Genomic DNA, 17,900 nt, shown 5'->3' with positions numbered 1-17,900 from the left:
TCGAGGTCAAAGGGGCAAGTAATTTTCACAATCTTCAATGAAACCAGTGAAATATGAACTTCATTGTCACTGAGCCTCTAAGCGATAAGATAAAATGACTTGATATATCATTTGTTGCTGGTTTATCATCACCACCAGTAATTGAAAGAGAAAACACAAGATTTAAAAAATGGTTACATAATGAGGAAATGGAGCACATTGTTTTTATTTTTTTACAATTTCTGACATTGAACAGTCTGGACAAAGAGAGTAAATTAAAATAATTACTTGGATAAATTGAGTCTGTAGCCTAATTATAATTTTGCTGTGAATATTTAGCCCTTAAGCTGTGCCTGGGGAGGCATTCACTCATTTTCCACAATCCTGTTTTATAACTGAAAATGCCAAAGATACTTTAGTACAATGCATCTCATCAAAGCTGAAATGCAGGATATCTTTGAAAATGTCAAAAATGCTACTGATACCAATTTTCTTTGCATTGATTCCATTGAATTGCTATTTTTATATTGTGCCATATATTCAGTAATAGATCATCCATATCATAAAAACTGCTTGTATTTAGTTTATATGATATGGCATGATAATTTCACAAAAATCAAAGTCAAAACCAATGTTCATGAGTAGTCCAATAATAGATATCATTAGGCTGGTAGAGCTAAAATGACCAAATATTGAAAATATAATTTGAGTTGGACCTCTTTTAGACACCTCCCTAGTAAACACTACTTTAATCATCAGATAACTGAGAAAATCTAAAATCACAAAAGTATTTGGTTAGTATGTAACTTGATACACATACACAGTAATTACATGCAGATTTACTAAAAGCTAATTTTTAAAAAAATGGCTCTAAAAATGTGGCAAAGCAGTTATTTTTGGGTACTTCTATTCAACCTTCTTTTGATCTTTTTCATGCAATCTGTTAACATCATGCAGAGCAAATAAGGAAACAATTTGACTCTTGGTCTTTTTAATTCTACTACTCTATCATGACAAATCCAGAGTTGCAGTTCATCTAGTTTCATGTCCTCTAAGACATTTAAAGGAAATAAAGTGCTGTCTTTTGGAAAAAAAAGTAACCAAATTCGGAAATCTTATATTCTTATTTGAATTGTGGAGATGGTATTCCACGCAGATCGAATTAAATCTTTGACTAGCTGTTGTATAAAATAGCATGTATTCAACAGAGAGGTTCCGCCTCATTTTATAAATTTCTGTTTTTGTGATACAATGCACAAAATATGTTGCTGCAGAACAGGATGCAAGCACTATGTCAATTCAACAACCAACTGCATTTAGAAACATAGGAGTACAAACTCAAAATGCTTTAAAAAAAGTTGTGGCTTTTTCCCCCTTTGCTGCACCTTTCAAATGGTTATCTTGTGCATGCCATTGCAGAGCAAAGGCAGAGATGCAGTTTCTATGGTAACTGGTTCAGTGGAGGCAGAGGCCATCATCTGGGGTACTGTCAGTGAGAGAGTGCCAGAGACCTAAAAGTCCCAAAGATGGGCTGCTTCCACCTAATCCAGTTTTAATTGAACTCCAGAGACTTTGATGTGAAGCTGCAGATCAGGCAGATACTATTCCAGAGAGGAATCAGATTTGCTTAGCCAGGCCTCAGCTGTTCCTCACTACTGTCACCTTGTTTTAATGAGTACTTTAAGAAACTCTTATCATGAGCCTTCTTCTCCTGTTAGTCCTATTTGAATATTTTTGATTAATGCTGTCTTCTACACAGTGGCAGAAAAGTGGCCCAATCCGGTTGTCCCTTAACACCTTCATAATTAGGCTTTAAAATAAAAGGCAAAACTAGAGCAACAAAGACACAAAGTGGTTTCAGGCTAAGGATAGGATTAGTTTGAATTGTGCAGGCAGACTAAGCATCTGTGTCTGTCAGCTGAGATGACAGGCATTGTAACGAGTTACTCTGACAACCACTAATTCCATGGAGAGATTATGCCGAGTTCATTTGCAGTTTTTTGTTTAGGTTTAGCTGACAAAATGATACTTAACCTTTTACATAGGCAGCGTATTGCTTTGAACGGTTCTGTATATGGGATTAAAAGGTTTTGATCAGTATAAGAATCTAGTGCCTTTCATTCTTCAAAGCAATTTTAAGAAAATTTATTTTGGATACTGCATTTAATAAAGGAAAGAGCTACTGATAAATACAGATGCATTAATAAGTAAGATCTTTAAATAACTTTTCCTTAATAAATAAAGTCTTTGCACTAATCCATGTGTATCAATATGACTCACTTCTAATAGTTCAATGGGAAACATTGTCTCTGTCTCATGCACATATGCAGTTTTTAGATTTCTGTGTGAAACATTCCACACCAATAACAAAAATATATAGGTGTGTGACATATTATTTTCTATTAGTAAATCAGTAAATTTTCAATAATTACAGGTAAAATATGTACACATGTATAGCAGAATATATATTTTATATAAGAGTATTGTTGCACTATATTTTCAAGTTTAGTATTACCTCTTACAAATGTTGCAAATATTATTACAGCGATATCATCAATTGTATTTTTCAATATATAAAAAACAGGTTTTTAAACTATGTATATATTTTGCACATGAACATACAAATCTGCTTAATAAATTATATAATTTCCAAAATGTTTTTTGTGTTTATAATTTCTTGAAAGCTTTCTGTCAGTCATGTTGTTTTAACTATTTATTTCTGTGATAATGCTCACATTTGGAAGGGATTATGCAATTCATTTTAATTCTTTTCTTAAGCTATATGAATGTTTTCATTATTCAAAGTAAATATATTAACAAAGTACATATATATCGCTGTATACAACCCTGAGATTCATTTTCTTGTGGGCATACTCAATAAATCCAATAATGATAATAGAATCACTGAAAAACTGCACCAACAGGACAGACACAAGTTTCCTCCCTTTAAGAATAGCCATTTATTTCTATCTTTGTTCATAGATTTTGACATATACTGAAGGACTTCATGGAAAATGGCTGTTCAGCGAAATCCGTGCTATTTTCTCTAGGCGCTACTTGCTGCAAAATACTGCACTAGAAATTTTTATTGCCAATCGGAGTAAGTATTTCTCTTAATGATACTTGGTCATTAGTTATTTTGCTGGCATATTTCTACTTATGTAACCTGTGTGAAGTTATTACAATATATTAACAAACTTTGCAGCATTGTTAGAGAAATTTGGAGAATGATGAAAAAAAATTATTCTTTACTTAGAAATGATATTTATTTTCAGTAAATATAATGTAAAAGTTGTCCTGCTAAAGAAGTAACATTAAGAACTGCACTTTGGAGAGGGGAATGATTTTTTTCAATTTCTGATCCCATAATTTATTTAGAACTATTGAATTGGGAGAGAGAAATTGTTAAGACCAGAGCAACACTTTGTGGGTCCCCAGTTGTTAAAACTATTCAATTTCTGGATAATTGTAGTGTGTTGATTATAATCCAAAAGCAGTAAGTAACAATTGTTAATAACCACCAATCTACCATAATTTTTGATCCTTATGTGGTCCTATTTTTCATTCAAAATAATCAAAATATTCTTCAAAAGTATCTGAAGTACTTTAAATTTCCAAAATTAATGAGAAAACTGCTGCGCTCTATACATTTCATTCTAAACATATGCATTGGAATACCACAAAAAAGGTACAATATTGTCACTGAACTGTTCTGTGAAATGGTTCATATATTTGCTGTCCTAGCATGGGTTAAAATTGTTGCACATATTTCCACAAAATCTCTGATGTAGACTACTCCAATTTTGTGATGATATCCATGCGGTAAAGTTTGTTTAAATCCATGTTCATGTTTGCAGCAGGAAATCTTTTTTTGGGAATGGATTTCAGCGGAGAAACGGAAATAACCCGTTGCCCATTGAAAACTATGATTTATGTGTGGACAAAGGGACTTGCAATTCTGCATCTGTTATATATCTAATTGCAAAGAGATGTTCTATTAAACAAAAAAAAACTACAATATAAATCACAGAAGGTGATGTCATGTTAAAAATGTACTTTTATTGTATGTTTCTTTGCCAGCTGCTGTCATGTTCAACTTCCCAGACCAAGCTACAGTGAAGAAAGTCGTTAACTGTTTGCCCCGTGTTGGAGTTGGCACAGGTTTTGGGTTACCACAAACTAAGTATGTAGCCATATTATTCAAAATGTTCCTTTTTCTCCTGAGATGTTATTTTCAGAGAATTTTTTTCACTACCTGTTCTATATTAGCATACTGTATATAGTGAAGGATATGCTGTTTTAATTGTTACAGAAAGAAATTTAGCTCTCAACTCCAAAGCAGCTTTTGTGCTCCAGGTTCATCTTTAAACATTATTAACACACACAGTGCCCTGGGATTCTGTTCTGTTACTCAAAAAATTTCATTCATTAAAATGCAACTGCATTTATTTTGTTGTATAGTGTGGTAATGCTAAATCCATAAATCAGTGCTAAAATGGCACTGCATTGTGTCAACTTGGTCTTGTTGAACTAATTGAACTAGCACAGCTGTGAAACTGAGCAAACTGGCTTTTAAAAGTAAAGGAGAATGCAAATCATGCCATATGACAATATCCAGTTGCTGTCAACTATAATTTTTGTCAGACCCATTCTGTTTGTGTTGAATGTTTTCAGATGCCACGAAAAAGACTATTAAAACTCTGCTGGGGAAAGTTAAACAGAATGAGCAAAACTATGAAAAGCTCTCGTGATTTCCTCTTGTACTTTCATTAAGCTCATTTACATTGTGAACATGAATTCACAAATCTTGTGAATCTGTAGCTGATCGTTGGTAAAGCTTTGAGAAACTAGGTCACTTTGCTAACTGTGTTGAGTAGTGAGTCTGCCACATTCTACTTAATCTCAAAGAAGCAGTGAAATAGATTTACAGTTTCTTTCCCCAAGACGAGAAGTTTTATTTTTCTGTGCAAAGTACAGGCAGGCATAAGAGGCTGTTCCTCATTTTGAATAATCTTTTTTAAAGAAAGGTAAAAGCACAAATTTAGTATCTACAATCTGTTTTCTGTATACTACTTAGATAGGAGCCAAAACTCTTACTGTAGTAGGGTAGTGGTTGTTTTAGTTCTCTGTGAAAATTAAGTTGTATGTTATTATTTAAATACTGTACAGTGGATTCCGGTTAATTGGGACACATCAGTACCAGTACGTTTTGTCCCAATTAAGTGGCTGCCCTAATTAGCTAAAGTTTCATGGAAATAGTAAGGTTTTAAAATTGATAAACTACCTTTTAACTGAATAATGAATTGTGTAGTCAAGTGAAAAATGAAACAAATCAGAACACTATCAAACTACTTCAGTACTATAAAGTTGCATTAGTTCCTAATAGTTATCGATGGAAGAATTCATTCAGTGTAGGCTTCTGTAGTCTTTTGACTAACTGTAAATTAACAAAATGAACGCCAACATCTAGTGCAGATAGTGGACTGCCTTCAGACAGTACTTTCAACAATCGAATCCTCCAAATCTTTATTTTCGTTTAAAGATTCAAGATGATTGTTGATTCCTTCAAGTTCTTCATAGTTCCTAACTTGTTGAAGTAGTGAAATTGTTTTGATTTCATGCCCGTCTGCTTCTGGCATCTTCAAGCTTCAATGCTTGAAACCGCAGTGAGCATAACAGTTCTGAATTATCTTACTGTTTATTATTTGCCAACTACCAGTGACAAAAGTTGCTGCTTTTTAAACACAAACATACAACTGGCATTATTTAAAAATTTTTTGCTTTAAGCAGGGTGTAGTGTCTTAAGGGATACATGGCATGCAAACAACAGACGCTAGTTAGAATATATTTGGCATCAGTCTTCTGGCCCAATTAAGCAGCATAGTGTCCTAACTAAACGAAGGGAATGCCTTCTATTTTCTCAATTAGTTCTTTTCCTTTAAGAGTTATCCCAAATCAGCGGCTGCCTCAGTTAACTTAATTAACCGCAATCCACTGTACTTGAAAATTTATACAGTGTGTCTTTTAATAATGTAATCTATAAATTTATAGTTACACAATAAAAAAAGCATTTAAAATTTCTTTGTGCATGATCTACAGACGAATCACTCTGGCTAATCCCCGCCAACTGTTTAAAGCGTCTAATATGATGCAGCGTTGGCAGAGACGAGAAATTTCCAACTTCGAATACCTCATGTTTCTCAACACAATTGCTGGTAAAGGAATATTGAAGCTTTTTTTTAAATAGTGTTGTTTGAAACTTACTAGTAATTGTAAATACATGGCATTAGGCAAAGATTCTGTAAGCTTGCAATGCAGGTGACTGGTAGGGGAATTAATGATATAATACCTGGTGCAAGCTTGAGCCTTGAGTCATACTTATTCTGAAAGCAGGTTCTGCAGCCTACTGGAAAACATCCACCATTCAAGTGATGAAAATAATGATGGTAAAGGAATAATATCTGATAATCTACTATTTGAAGAGGGAATTGGAGATTAATCTGAACTTTATATTAATTTAAATGTTACAAATTTCAATTAATTGGACTGAAGAATTTAGTTTTATTATTCACACCATTTAACCAAGTTCAAATTTTCTGTAAACCTGAAGTGAGTAATGGGATTTGAAGTTATTCATTTGGTTGAACAGATAAAATAGATGAGTTATATATTCTCCAAAATAAATAAATACTCCATAGTTTTTCAAATTGCTATCTTTTTCCTTCCGGGATGGTCTATACAGTACGTCACACTTACTGTAATTTAAATTGCGGCTGTGACTGCCCTGCTTCTTGAGTTCCAGCAATCTCAAGCACATCATTTGGATTTGGTTTAACAGTCCCTTTTAACATTTTGAAATTTCAGATAGGCCAGCTATCCCGTAGCTCGGGTGTTGCAAGGTAGGTATAATTTAGATTGCAATGCTTGCTGAAGATAACATTTTCCAGTTATGGCCTTATCATTGTTGTGAACTCATTAGCAGCACTTGGAATTTGTGCCCTTTCTTAATTCTTATACACCAAATTTTGTCTGATTTACTTTATTGCCTCAATTTTATTTTGTTGCAAGTTTGAAATATTTAATTTCTAATTTTGTTCAAATAGTGAAATTATAAAATGTGTATGCAAATGTGGTTTAGAGTTTAGGAAAGCCTGTTAGTTATTCATCACTGTGCAAATTGAAGCATTCAACTCATAACAAAGTGCAGCTTGATTTCTCATTGGAAACAAATGCACCAATGGACTAATCAATGTGGAGTATAAGCTTTGTCAGCATTTCAACAGGTTATTGTGGGAGAAAAATAAATGGATAGGTGTTGAAATTCTATTTGTTGTAATGCATCTCCTTTTAGCTGATTCATGTAACATTATTTTCCTTGACTGGTACTCAGACCTTATTAAATATTAAAATATACTTGAGCTTTGAGCATGTGGTCTGTTTATATGCCGGTTTACATGAATGTTTTGATTAGAAATGAGAACAGTTAAGCAGAAATGGGGGAAAGGAAGAGTCTGATCAGTTCACAAACAGCAGAAATATTTATGTTAATTTTATCTCAGATGTAACTTAAAGGCGATTTCTATCGTGCATTATTCGCACGTTTAGATTTTCAAATTTAAGAGGAATTTGAAATGCTATTGGTATCTCTTTCTAAATTAGCATGTCACTTTCAGCAAGTTCTTCTACGCATTGTTTTCAAATTGTAAACCAATTTATTGGAGCAAATACAAAAAGATGTAGTTTAATATCAGAAGAAATGTATTCTTGACCTCTATGCCCTCTGATTTGGTTGAGCAAAATCAGAGGAAAAGAATATTTGTATTCTAATCCCACTGTTGGAGTGTAACTTGTGCTTCTTCTGCCTAATTAAAAAAAATCCAACAGGTTTAGAACTGTAAAATATAGATGTCCTTCAGTCTGCTTTCAATCTCTCACCTCATAGACAATTGCCATTCCATTTTCCAGATCATCATCAGCTCTTGTTTTCTGTTCATAGATGACATCATCTTTAGTTATGATATCAGCTCTATCATGAACTATCTATCCTCAACTGCTTGCTTGTTTCTTCATAATCATTATGTTCAATGGCTCAGAAAAGAATTTTTTTTCTCTTGCTTCAGCTGTTTCTCCAGCCCAGACATCCTGACCCCATCCACAATAACGCCGCTGCTACTCACAGTGGCAGCTCTTCTTTTATTGCTATCATTAAAGTTACAAAGTTTATCAGCCATGTTATTCTTCTGGTTTAGATTTCACTACCATGTCCATTGCCAACAATACAATGTTACTTTGTTCAAGATGGAACCTTTTAAATCTATATTGCTAGAAAAGTGAAACGATTTTGTTAGACTGTAACCAATAATTCAGTATTCTTGTCTGATCCTCATTCTTAGTGAAATAGGTGAATCCAGTAAACAGAGCTACCTTGAATTCATGGTCCAGATGGCAGTTCTGCATGAGCTCTTCCTGAGGCAAATAGCTGGCTGTAGTGACAAAAACATCACTGCCAACAGGTGTAAAACCTAACGCTCAAATTGAAAGTTGGATCCATCAAAAATTATTTTTAAAAGCATTAGTATTCAGACCATGCACACAAACACACACGTCTCTTTATTTTAATAGATTTTCTGTACTTGATGCCTGGTTAATCTGGTACTAGTTGTGCTTCTGTATTTCCTAGCCTGAGAACTGTAGAATCAACAGAAGTGTGTATTGACTTGTAAACTCAATTGAGAAGTATAACTGGGCATGGCAGAGGTTCCTTGTCTAGTAGTCAGCTGAGCACAACCTCTAGATACCAGCCCATGCACAGGGAGATTCATTGCAGAACATTGTACTGTTTCAATAATCCTTGTTTCTAGTTGTTTATCACACACATCATCTCTTATCTCAGTCTTAGTTAACTGAAGACTCTAGTGATATTTGCTGAAAACTTTGGTTCATCCTTCCTCAATCACAATTCATTTATAGTTCAACAACTTGATAATCTGCCCTCCACCCAGCCAAATTTGCTTCTCATTCCTATTCCAAAACAAAATAAATTTACACATTTAAATTTCCATGTCTTAGTCACTTTCTTCTTCCGTAATCTGCATTGACCATACATCTTAGCCAGTGCTCTGAGCTTCAGTCATGTATATGCTGCTCCATTTTCACTATTAGTACAAAATAAAAACAGGAAACACTAGGATAAAATATTCAAAGGGCTAGGCAGTATCTGTAGAAAGAAAAACTCTTAATATTTCAGGTTCAGGTCTCTTTGTTGGAAATCAAGATCTGATGAAGGTATCTGATCTGAAACATTAACTAATTCTCTTAACATCGGTGATGCCTCATGTGCTGAGTGTTTCCAGATTTTTCCAATTTTATTTTGAATTTTCAGCATCAGCATTTTGATTGACATTCATTAGCAGTGTCTTCAGTTGATGCAATTTATTGTTTTCTCTTGAGAACTCATTCTCTTAATGTTTACTCCACTGACTCTGATGGGTCAGAACTTTCTTTCAGACTTAAAATGCAATCCTCTTTTTCTATCCTTCATACTCTTGTTCACTGTCTGCTTTCATGTACATCCAGAAACTTGAGGCATTTTATTATATCAATGGTATTTAAATTGATGCATGTTGTTATAGGAATAAGAGATAATGAGTTGTTCCATCTCTTAATAAAATCATAGCAATTTACATATTTGCACCAGTTTCCTGCAGTAGCTTCATTTTCCTTGATTTCTGTATTATCTTAAAATCTTCCAGTTCTCCTCTTCAGTTGTAACAATTTTCCTCTGCTGTGGTGGAACTGAATCTTGTTTTTTCCATTTGTTAGCTTCCTTTAGGAAATGTGATATATATGTATTTTTATGTGTGTTGCTGAAATTATATACATTTATTTTCATATGTTAAAAATATATTACCACGTGCAATTTAACTGCTTGGAAGCTTTAATGCCCAATTTATTGCATATCCAGCTCATGAACTAAATTTTATTTCCTTTATTGTTTGAGGTCGAACCTACAGTGACTTAAATCAGTATCCGGTCTTTCCTTGGGTGATAACTAATTATGAATCAGAAGAATTGGATCTGACTCTGCCAAGCAATTTCAGAGATTTGTCCAAGGTATTGTCTCTTAAATTTATCAGTGCTATCAGTTAGAACATTCAGAATCAAGTGATACACAGACTTCCTGAAGCTTCAAATATCTTCTCTGTTTCATTTTCACATTTTTTGTTAATTTTTTTCCATGCGTCATCCCACCTTTAAATATTCCTCTGTAAGCTGGTTATCTTGAATATGGATACTTTTATCACAAATGATGATGCCTCCCTTCTTTCACCAGTCCCCATTCCCATTTCCCTCTCACCTTATCTCCTTACCTGCCTATCACCTCCCTCTGCTGCTCCTTCCCCTTTTCTTTCTTCCATGGCCTTCTGTTCTCTCCTATCAGATTCCCCCTTCTCCAGCCCTGTATCTCTTTCAGCAATCAACTTCACTCCTCACCCCCATAGTTCACCTATCAACTTGTATTTCTTCTACCCCTCCCCCCACCTTCTTACTCTGACTACTCATCTTTTTTTCTCCAGTCCTGGTGAAGGGTGTTGGCCCAAAACGTCGACTGTACTCTTTTCCATAGATGCTACCTGGCTTGCTGAGTTCCTTCAGTGTTTTGTGTGTGTTGCATGGATACTTTTATTGTTAGTTTGGCCATTATTTTTTTTAGCTTAGCTTCATTGGGAAGTAGTTGAACTTAATGAGCCATTAAATTTTGTAAGATTAATTGGCTTCTTATTAAGTGCTTCTTTATAATTAAAAAAATGCTGGATTTGCATCTTTTCCATATTGCTCCTATCCTCAGTGTTCCCTTCTTTTTCTGCATGTTACCTCCATAGAGCCTTTTACAACCTTAATAAATCAGTTTTTATTTTTCTATCCTCTTCAGTACTCCAGTACTTCCCTCCTTCTGTTTTGCTGAATCCCATGCTCACTTTGTTTTGCTCTCTTCCTGTCCCATGGCCTATACCAATCTCACAGCCTACCTCTTCCCACTCTACTGCTTCACACTACCCCTCCCTTCTCTCTAATCCTACTCCCCATGTTTCCTTTCTGTCCTTCACACCCCCGAGACGGCCCTTCCTTTCACACTTGGACCACTTCTCCATCCCTCCAATTATTCTTACTTTTTGTCTCTTCCCTGCTTCTTAGTAGCAGGGATCTTAGAATCATGGATTAGCTAAAAAGTTTCACTGCTAAACTTTCAGATCAGCTTTCCTGCTCCCTTGAAGTTTTCAATTTTAAATGCTGTCAATTCTTAAAGAAAGGTATATTTTAGAATTTTGGGGATTTTCAGTCCAGTCTGAATGTTGAACTGAGATGGCTGGAAAGGAGGAAGTTTCAAGAATAACTTCCAATTTAGGTGCCATTTTGTAAAGATTCACAAGTTATTTTAATATTTGACTGTTTCCTGATGTCTTCTTTTCTATTCTGATCTGTTTGTTATCTATGATTAAAGGAAAAAATGTTGAGAAAGTATGGTAGATATGCACTTTTAGATTCGATAAGCATTCTTTAACATATGTACATGCCAGGATTTCCTATTATCCACCATTTCTGTTATTAATTTACTTTTTTTGGCGATTACAAGTGTGTTATTTCTGAAGGAGTGCTCGAAATTGAACTAACAACAGAAGATGTTGAAAATACTCAGCAGGTCAAGTAATATCTGTGGAGCTGAAAACAGAATTAATATTTCTGATTGATGACCTTTTAACAGAAGCATATTGATTGTGTTTTGAAGTCTTACCCGCCATCATTCTTTGATCATGTAGTTATTTTGATAACAAATGTAATGCCTATAGTTGATATGAGAATCCAAGTGTTTTAAGGAAAGTTGTACAAGTACAAGTAATGGTATTAGAAGTGCAGATTGAGCAACAGTCAGGACATCACCTAGTTCTAGCAGTCATAATAAAGTGATTTCTGCTCAGACAGCACCTTAGCTGTGACTGTAAATTTTTAATTATTTTGGAGTGAGGTATTGAGTGGGATACAGTTTCTGGAATCCTTAAGGTAGAGATTTTGGAATCCAGGTTTATCAGGAAGAAGATTTCAGGGGTGGAGGGAGCTCTTTGTGGTTTTGGAATTGAGGTACACTTGAACTTCAGTATAGCATTAAGATGGGTCCTAAAACTGAAGGAAAACAGTCAGTTTGAATACGGTAGGCTGATGAGCCAATAACTTTGATTCTATAGTTCTAATTACAATGGGAAGAGGGAGGTCGTTCCTAAAGGCTCGAAGGACTAGGTTAATTTATTTTGAAAATATGAAGTCATAGAACAGTACAGCACAGAAACATGGCCTTCACCCATCTGGCCTGTGCTGAACCATTCATCTGCCTAGTTTCATTAACCTGCTCCTGGACCAGCTCTCCCCATACCCCTCCCGTCCATGTACCTATCCAAATTGCTCTTAAATGTTGAAATTAACCTGCATCCACCACTTGTGCTGGCAGCTCATTCCGTACTCTCACCACTTCCTGAGCAAAGAAGTTCCTCCTCATGTTCCTCCTTAAAAATTGCACCTTTCATCCTTAACCTCTAGTTGTAGTATCACCCAACCTCACTGGAAAAAGCCTGCTTGCATTTACCCTTTCAATGCCCCTCATTATTTTGTATACTTCCATCAAATCTCCCCTCAATCTTCTATGTTCAAGGGAATAAAGTCCAAACCTATTCAAACTTGCCCTATAGCCCAGGTCCTCAGGTCCCAGAAACATCCTTGTAAATTTTCTCTGCTCTCTTTCAATCTTTCCTGTAAGTAAGTGACCAAAACTGCAAAAAATACTTCCAATTATGCCTCACTAACATCCTATAAAATTTCAACATAACATCCCAACTCCTGTACTCAATACATTAGCCTTCATAAATCAATCTGCCAAAAGCTTTCTTTACAACCCTGTGTGTCATCACTTTCAAGGAATTATGGACCTGTATTCCCAGATCCTTCTGTTCTGCTCTACTCCTCAGGGCCGTACCACTCACTATGAAAGACCTACCATGGTTGGTCCTCCAAAAATGCAACACCTCACACTTATCTGCATCAAATTCCATCTGCCATTTTCATCCTGTTATTTAGGCTGGTCTAGAACCCACTGCAAGCTTTGATGGTCTTCCTTGCTGTCCACTACACTCTCATGGTGCCATCTACAAATTTGCTGATCCAGTTTACCACATCCTCTTCCAGATCATTGATGTAGACGACAAACAACAATGGACCCAGCACCAGTTCCTGTGGTACACCACAAATTATAGGGGTCCAGTCAGATAGACAACCACCTAGTATCACTCTCTGTCTCCTCCCACAAAGCCAATGTCTAATCCAATTTACTAATTCGTTTTGAATGCCAAGCGACTGAATCTTCTTGACTAGCCTCCCAAGCGGGATCTTGTCAAATACCTTGCTAATGTCCATGTAGACAACAGCTACTGCTGTGCCTTCACCAACTTTCCCGGCAACTTCCTTGAAACATTCTATAAGATCGGTTAGGGACGACCTGCTATGCTGAGAGCAATGTTGACTGTCCCTCATCAGTCCCTGTCTATCCAAATACTTAAATATCTGGTCCCTTAGAATTCCTTCCAATAACTTTCCCATGACTAATGTCAGGCCCATTAGCCAAAAATGCCTTGCCTTATTCTTAGGGCCTTTCTCAAACAACAGAACAGCATTGGCTATCCTCCAATCCTCCAGCACCTCACCAGTGGCTAAGGATGTTTTAAATACAAGACATAAGACATAGGCTGAATTGCCTAATTCTGTTCCTATCGAGTCTGCTCTGCCTTTTCATTGTGGCTGATGATTTCCCTCGTAACCCCATTCTCCTGCGTTCTCCCTGTAACCTTGCACATCTTGACTACTCAAGAACCTATCAGCCTCTGTCTTAAATATACCCAATGGCCTGGCCTCCACAGACGCCTGTGGCAAAAAATTCTACAGATTCACCACCCTCTGACTAAATAATTTCTTCATCATCTCCATTCTAAATGGTCATCACTACATTCTGAGGTTATACCCTCTTGTCCTAGGCTCACCCACATCCACTCCACACCCACTCTATCTAAGCCTTCTAGGTTTCATTGATATCCAGTTCCTGACCCCACTCCCCCAACTTCATTCTTCTGAATTCCAGCGAGTAGATAGATAGATACTTTATTGATCCCAAGGAAACTACAGTGTCACAGTAGCATTACGAGTTCACAGACAAACAAATATTAGAAGAGAAGTAAGAAAGAATAAAAACTAAGTTTCCTTAAACAGACTAACAGGAGGGGGTCATCACTTCCCTGGCTATAGGTTGACTCATTATAGTCTCATTATTACTACAGGCCCAGAGCCATTAAACCGTTCCTCATATGATAACCCTTTCATTCCTGAAATCATTCTAATGAACCTCCTCTGAACCCTCTCCAATGTCAGCACATCCTTTCTTAGCTAAGGGACCCAGAACTGCTCACAATACTTCACGTGAGGCCTCAGCAGTGCCTTATAAATGCACTGTTTGCTTTTATATTCTAGTTCTCTCAAAATGAAAGAAAACATTGCATTTGCCTTCCTCACCACTGATTCAACCTGCGAATTAACTTTTAAGGAGTCCTGCAAGATGACTCCCAAGTATCTTTGCACCTCAGATTACTGAATTTTCTTCTGATTTAGAAAATAGTCTATGCTTTTATTCCTTCTACCAAAGTACATGGTCATACACTTACCGACATCTGCTATTTCTCTCCTAATCTGTCTTAGGTCTGTCTGCAGCCACCCTGCTTCTCAATGCTACCTGCCCCTCCTCCTATCTTGGCCATAAAACCATTAATTCTGTTATCCAAATCAATCACATACGATGCAAAAAGAAGCGGTCCCAACACAGACCTCTCCGAACTCCACTAGTCACCAGCTGCCAATCAGAAAAGACTCACTTTAGTCCTACTTTTTCCCTCATCTCAATCAGCCAGTTCTCCATCCTAGTATCTTTCCTGCAATCCCATGTGTTTCTATCTTGCTAAGCTGCCTCATGTGCAACACCTTATCAAAGGCCTTCTGAAAATCCAAGTACACAACATCCACCAATTTTCCTTTGTCTAGCCTGCTTGTTATTACATCAGTCTCAGGTTCAACGATTAAATGTGGAGCAAAAGTCACAAACTACAGCCTTCAAGGGTCAATGCCACGGCTGAAAATGAGGCAGAAGAGGCAGAATTCAAACCAGGCTGAAGAGTAGAGGGATGTGACCTCCTCTTGGTAGCGAATGGCCGTCACTAGAAAATAAGATTAATTATCTCAGGGCAAGGCTGCTATATCAGAGGCAGATGAGGCAGATCGCGTGTTTGTTGCACTGAAACTTGGTTAAATGCGGATACACTGGATGCAGTGATACGACCAGAAGGTTTTACGGTTTTCAGAATGAATCAAACCGCGAACTCTGGTAAGGAAAAAGGTGGCACCATTTGCTTTTAGTTAATTCTCATTGGTGCACAAATGTTGGGATTATATCAACTTCTACATACTGCCTTTACACACCTGGAGAAGAAAGATGCCTATGTGAGAATGCTATCCTTGGACTACAGTTCAACACCATAATTCCATCCAGGATCGACAGGAAGCTCAGAGACCTTGGCCTTGACCCTGCCTTGTGCAGCTGGATCCTGGACTTCCTGTCAGATCACCGGCAAGTGTTAAGAGTGGCTCCCTCACCTCTATCCCTCTGACTCTCAACACAGGAGCCCCTCAGGGCTGTGTATTAAGTCCCCTCCTTTATTCCCTGTATACCCATGACTCTGTCGCTACCCACAGCTCTAATCTACTAGTTAAATTTGACGACAACACTTCATTGATTGGCCTAATCTTAAACAACAACAAAGTGGCCTATTGGGAAAAAATAATGTCTCTGACACAGTGGTGTCAAGAAAACAACCTCTCCCTCAATGTCACAAAAGCAAAGGAGCTGGTTGTGGATTAGAGGAGGAATGGAGACGGGCTAACCCCTATTGTCATCAATGGAATCAGGGTTGAGAAGGTAAACAGCTTTAAGTTCCTCAGCATCCACATCACCAAGGACCTCACGTGGTCTGTACACAACAGCTGTGTGGTGAAAAAGACACAACAGTGCCTCTTTCACCTCAGACGGTTGAGGAAGTTTGGTATGGGACCTTCAAATCCTGAGAACTTTCTACAGGAGCACAATTGAATACATCCTAACTGGCTGCATCACTGCCTGGTATGGGAACTGTACATCCCTTAATTGCAGGATTCTGCAGAGAGTGGTGTGGACAGCCCAGCACATCTGTAGTTGTCAACTTCCCACGATTCAGGACATTTACAGAGACAGGTGTGAATAAAGGGCCTGAAGCTTCATTGGGGACCCGAGTCACCCCAACCACAATCTATTCCAGCTACTACCATCCTGGAAACGGTACCACAACATAAAAGCCAGGACCAACAGGCTCCGGGACAGCTTCTTCCATCAGGCCATCAGACTGATTAATTCATACTGATTTGAGTGTATTTCTATGTTACATTGACTGTTCTATTTATTATAAATTATGATGATTGTTCATTGCACATTTAGACAGAGACATAATGTAAAGATTTTTTCTCATATATGTGAAAGATGTAAGAAATAAAGTCGATTCATTCATATAATTGGAGGTCCTGCTTTTTAGCTTGCTACTAAGCTCCCTAAATTCTCTCTTCAGGACCTCCTTCTTTTTCCCACCTAAGCCATTGGTGCCAATGTGTACCAAGACTTCTAGCTGCTCACCCTCCCTCTTTAGGCAAGTCTGAAGTTGTCCTATTTGGCCCCCTTGACTCCATCAAAGTGATTACCAACAGTCTTGGTAACCTGTCCACCCTTGTCAAACCCCGTGTTAAATCCCTTGGTGTGATATCTGATTCCACCTTTAAGTTTGACAAGCAAGTTAATGCAGTAGTAAGAGCCAGTGTTTTCCAGCTTTGTACTGTTGCCAAAGTCAAGCAGTTTGTCTCTTTCAAAGATCTCGAGAAAGTCATTCACGCCCTTATATCCTCCCGCTTGGACTACTCCAATTTCCCATATACTGGGATTAGTCAGTTGTCCCTGTCCCATCTGCAACTGGTCCAAAATGCTGCAGCTAGGCTCCTGACAGGTGCCCGGAAGAAGGGACAAGCATCCTTCAGTGATATCAGGGGCAAGGATTGAAGGTTGTAATAATTGTGTTGTTAGTGCAAACTTTAAATGTAAGGGTGAGAAGTTGAACTTTGAGACATTGGGGAAAAATAACCACTGAATGTCATCCAGAAGGGAATGACAGTTAAACAAGACTGTTGTAATCAGATATGAAAGAAGATTTTGCAGATGTTAGAAATCACTCTAAATGCTGAAGGAATTCAACAGGTCAGGCATCAACTATGGAGGGAAATGAACAGTCGATGATTTGGACTGAGTTCCTTCATCAGGACTGGAAAGGAATAGGGTGGTAGGCAGAATAAAAAAGGAAAGGGGAAGGAGAGGGGCACAAACTAGCAGGTAATGGTATGAAAAGTAAAACTTTATGGTAGCCGAAATTTATCAAAGAAGCTTGGATCAATGTTTTAGAAACTTATGCATAGAAGTGGTTGAAGTCTTTGTGATTGGAAGTCATTTGAAATAATGCTATATGAATTTAGTTTCCAATTTTATTTTGGGGAAAGAATAATAAAATTTCTTGAAATCCTTACATTCAGTGGACAAACTTTTCAATTTAAGTTAATCTATAATTTGGAAATTCTTTTCAACCCTTGAGATGAAATGGTCCTATAATAGTCCATCGTTCTGAGATTGATGCACGAACATTAATTTCTGTAAAACTATAAAAAAAAATAAAAGGACAAAAGCAAGCAACTCAAGTTACCATTTTATT

At 36.9% G+C, this 17,900-nt stretch overlaps 1 protein-coding gene across 2 annotated transcripts in view; it reads left to right on the top strand.

Annotated features, from left to right (window-relative positions):
- The window catches only part of lrba (LPS-responsive vesicle trafficking, beach and anchor containing), an 803,145-nt gene that overhangs the window by 525,900 nt on the left and 259,345 nt on the right, over nucleotides 1-17,900 (top strand). For both annotated transcript variants that reach the window (XM_072256051.1, XM_072256050.1), the window contains exons 40-43: nucleotides 2,962-3,079; nucleotides 4,060-4,162; nucleotides 6,079-6,194; nucleotides 9,980-10,092. In XM_072256051.1, coding sequence (XP_072112152.1) covers nucleotides 2,962-3,079; nucleotides 4,060-4,162; nucleotides 6,079-6,194; nucleotides 9,980-10,092 — 450 coding nt within the window. The remainder of the gene's footprint in view (nucleotides 1-2,961; nucleotides 3,080-4,059; nucleotides 4,163-6,078; nucleotides 6,195-9,979; nucleotides 10,093-17,900) is intronic.

The sequence above is a fragment of the Mobula birostris genome, chromosome 4 (assembly GCF_030028105.1).
Source record: "Mobula birostris isolate sMobBir1 chromosome 4, sMobBir1.hap1, whole genome shotgun sequence".
Lineage (NCBI taxonomy): Eukaryota > Metazoa > Chordata > Chondrichthyes > Myliobatiformes > Myliobatidae > Mobula > Mobula birostris.
Note: the sequence above shows the minus strand (reverse complement) of the source record. Positions and strands in the feature narration are given on the sequence as shown.